The sequence below is a fragment of the Perkinsus marinus genome (assembly GCF_000006405.1).
Source record: "Perkinsus marinus ATCC 50983 genomic scaffold scf_1104296952338, whole genome shotgun sequence".
In the NCBI taxonomy this organism is placed as follows: Eukaryota; Perkinsozoa; order Perkinsida; family Perkinsidae; genus Perkinsus; species Perkinsus marinus.
In genome coordinates, this window is record NW_003208895.1 from 15,868 (window position 1) to 18,385 (window position 2,518).

At 35.1% G+C, this 2,518-nt stretch overlaps 1 protein-coding gene across 1 annotated transcript in view; it reads left to right on the forward strand.

The window, feature by feature from the left end:
• Nucleotides 1-2,479, forward strand: part of Pmar_PMAR023974 (hypothetical protein) — a gene marked incomplete at both ends in the record, with an annotated part of 5,802 nt that extends 3,323 nt beyond the window's left edge. The window contains 5 exons of the mRNA XM_002776973.1: nt 227-264; nt 342-361; nt 870-973; nt 1,698-1,782; nt 2,404-2,479. Of these exons, the coding sequence (XP_002777019.1) occupies nt 227-264; nt 342-361; nt 870-973; nt 1,698-1,782; nt 2,404-2,479 (323 nt within the window). The remainder of the gene's footprint in view (nt 1-226; nt 265-341; nt 362-869; nt 974-1,697; nt 1,783-2,403) is intronic.
• Between the last annotated feature and the right edge of the window lie 39 nt (nt 2,480-2,518).

Consider the following 2,518-nt stretch of genomic DNA (forward strand, 5'->3'; position numbering starts at 1 on the left):
CGATATTCAACGCGGTGATTTGTAGTAGTCGTGAAATATGTTTTTCATATCACTAGGGTCAAGAAACTGATGTATTTTATTTTCAGCGTTTTGCGACTTCTAGAGATCGGAATAAATCACACATGGAAAAATATAATTCTTTCATCGACGCATACAGGAAGTAAACTGCAAGGTGAGGGTGGTGTGGGGGAAAAGCGCGCGCCCTGGTGATCGATTTGGGTTGTAGGTTTGAATGATGTTGACTGGCTGTTGGTTTGGTTGGAGGTAGAAAAGCGCTCGCCCTGGTGATCGATTATAATACTTTTATCAGGTCGTTGATGAGTATTTATTTATATGTACAGGTATTGATGGTATGTATTGAGTAATGTTGGATTTTTGTTAAAAGCGCGCGCCCTGGTGATCGATTATCTAGTGGGTTTGGTGAAGTTTTGATAGTCATTCATTTACATGTTGATGATGTGTATGGTTGGGTTTGGGTTAAAAGTGTTCTCACTGGGAATAGAACCGGGGACCTTTGGATTACTCATTGTTAGAGTTGCGATGATTTCCCTTTTACACTACACATCGATTGAGCATAATCGATCACGTGATCGATTTGTGAATATTTGTATATTTATGTTGGATGAAGCTCAGTTAATGTGACGAAAATTGTGAGGAAAAATTGTGATTTTTTCCCGGAAATTTTTCAGAAAACCTATATCGCATAAATATTGGAATTTCACAACCCGTTTTACGTGAAGTGGCGTAAAACGCGGTGATATGAAAATTGAAAAAAATCATTTTCACGACCACTTGCAAAATTTTGTTTTTCTGATTTATGTAAAAATACACAAAATTTTTTTCCGGGAAAATTTTATATTCGTGCGTAGGGAATTTGTTCGAGTGATGGTTACGACGATTGAGGAGCCTTATCCGAATAGACTGGCGCTGAATGGTATTGTTAAAGGACAGACGACATTTGATTTGAGAAATGGTGAGATTTTGGTAAATTAATGGAGTTTTTCGGAAATTTTCTCAAAGAAAATCATTTTTTTCTGATTTAGGTATAAAATTTGTGGTAAGATTTGTGATTTATTTTGGAAAATTTATGTAATTTTCCAATAAATTTTTCGTGAAATTAATTATTTTCCTCTGATTTAGTGACAGTTTTAGCATAAAATATTTGGATTGTGGAAGGATGGCGACCTTCGACTTGACGACTAGTGAGATTTTCGATTTTTTGAAAAATTGTGGGAAATTTATGGAATTTTCCGAAATTTTTCAAGGGGGAAAATTGTGGAATTTTTCACGAATTTCCAGAATTCTGATTTGGTGACATTTATGGATTGTGAAAAGTCAGACGGCATTCGGCGCGAGAAACGGTGAGATTTTATTATAAAATATCATCATTAAAAAATTTTAATATTTTCCGGAGATCGCTCTACCATTTCTAAAAATTTCCGGAATTGCTGGTAGCGGAAAAACTGTTAATTCGATATTGGAGTTTCTTGACCCTAGTGATATGAAAAATATATTTCACGACTACTACATATCACCGCGTTGAAAATCGCGTCGCCACTTCACGGAAAACGGGTAGTTGTGAAACTACCGTTATTCGGCGAAAAAACTCCACGTTTTTCATGAAAAAATTCACTCGAGTTTTAGTGACAAAATGTACATTTTAGATATCGATCGCGTGATCGATTTTGTATTTTCAGGCGATCGTGCAGTTGCTGATCTTCCGTATTGTTGTTTCTGTTGGGAACAATTCTCCGATTTGGTAGAAGCGGAGAAACACTGCGAGTAAGTTGGGCATTAAAACGAAAAAATTGTGATTTTTTGCAGAGATTTTTCCGGGAAAATTGTGATTTTTTGCCGAGATTTTTCCGGGAAAATTGTGATTTTTTTTCAGAGATTTTTCCGGGAAAATTGTGATTTTTTTGCAGAGATTTTCACGGGGAAATTGTGTTTTTTGTAGAGATTTTTACGGGAAAATTGTGATTTTTTTGCAGAGATTTTCACGGGGAAATTGTGTTTTTTGTAGAGATTTTTACGGGGAAATTGTGATTTTTTTGCAGAGTTTACGGGAAAATTGTGATTTTTTTGCAGAGTTTTTTACGGTAAAATTGTGATTTTTTTGGATGTAAAAATGGGAAATATATTCTACCATTCAACTCGCGGAAAACGGGTGGAAAAATTTCAAACTTTTTTATCATCTCGTAGTGTTGTTCATATCGCAGCTGAAACTCCAATATAGTAAATTTCACAAAATCTAGTTTTTTCCCGCCAGGAAATTTCACTCGTTCATTACGAAAAAATTGATCCGCGAAAATATTTTTTTCTAATCGTTGGTATCAGAAATTTCTGCCGAATTTTTCCGTTTTTTTCGCATTTTTAAGGATTTTTCCGTTTTTTACGTTTCAGTACGTCGGAAACCCATAAAAGGACGAAAGATGATTACTACAAGAATAACAATAAGAAAGAGAGCAAGCATGAGTAATCGTCACTCGCCACGAAATTTTTCCCGGAATTTTTTTTC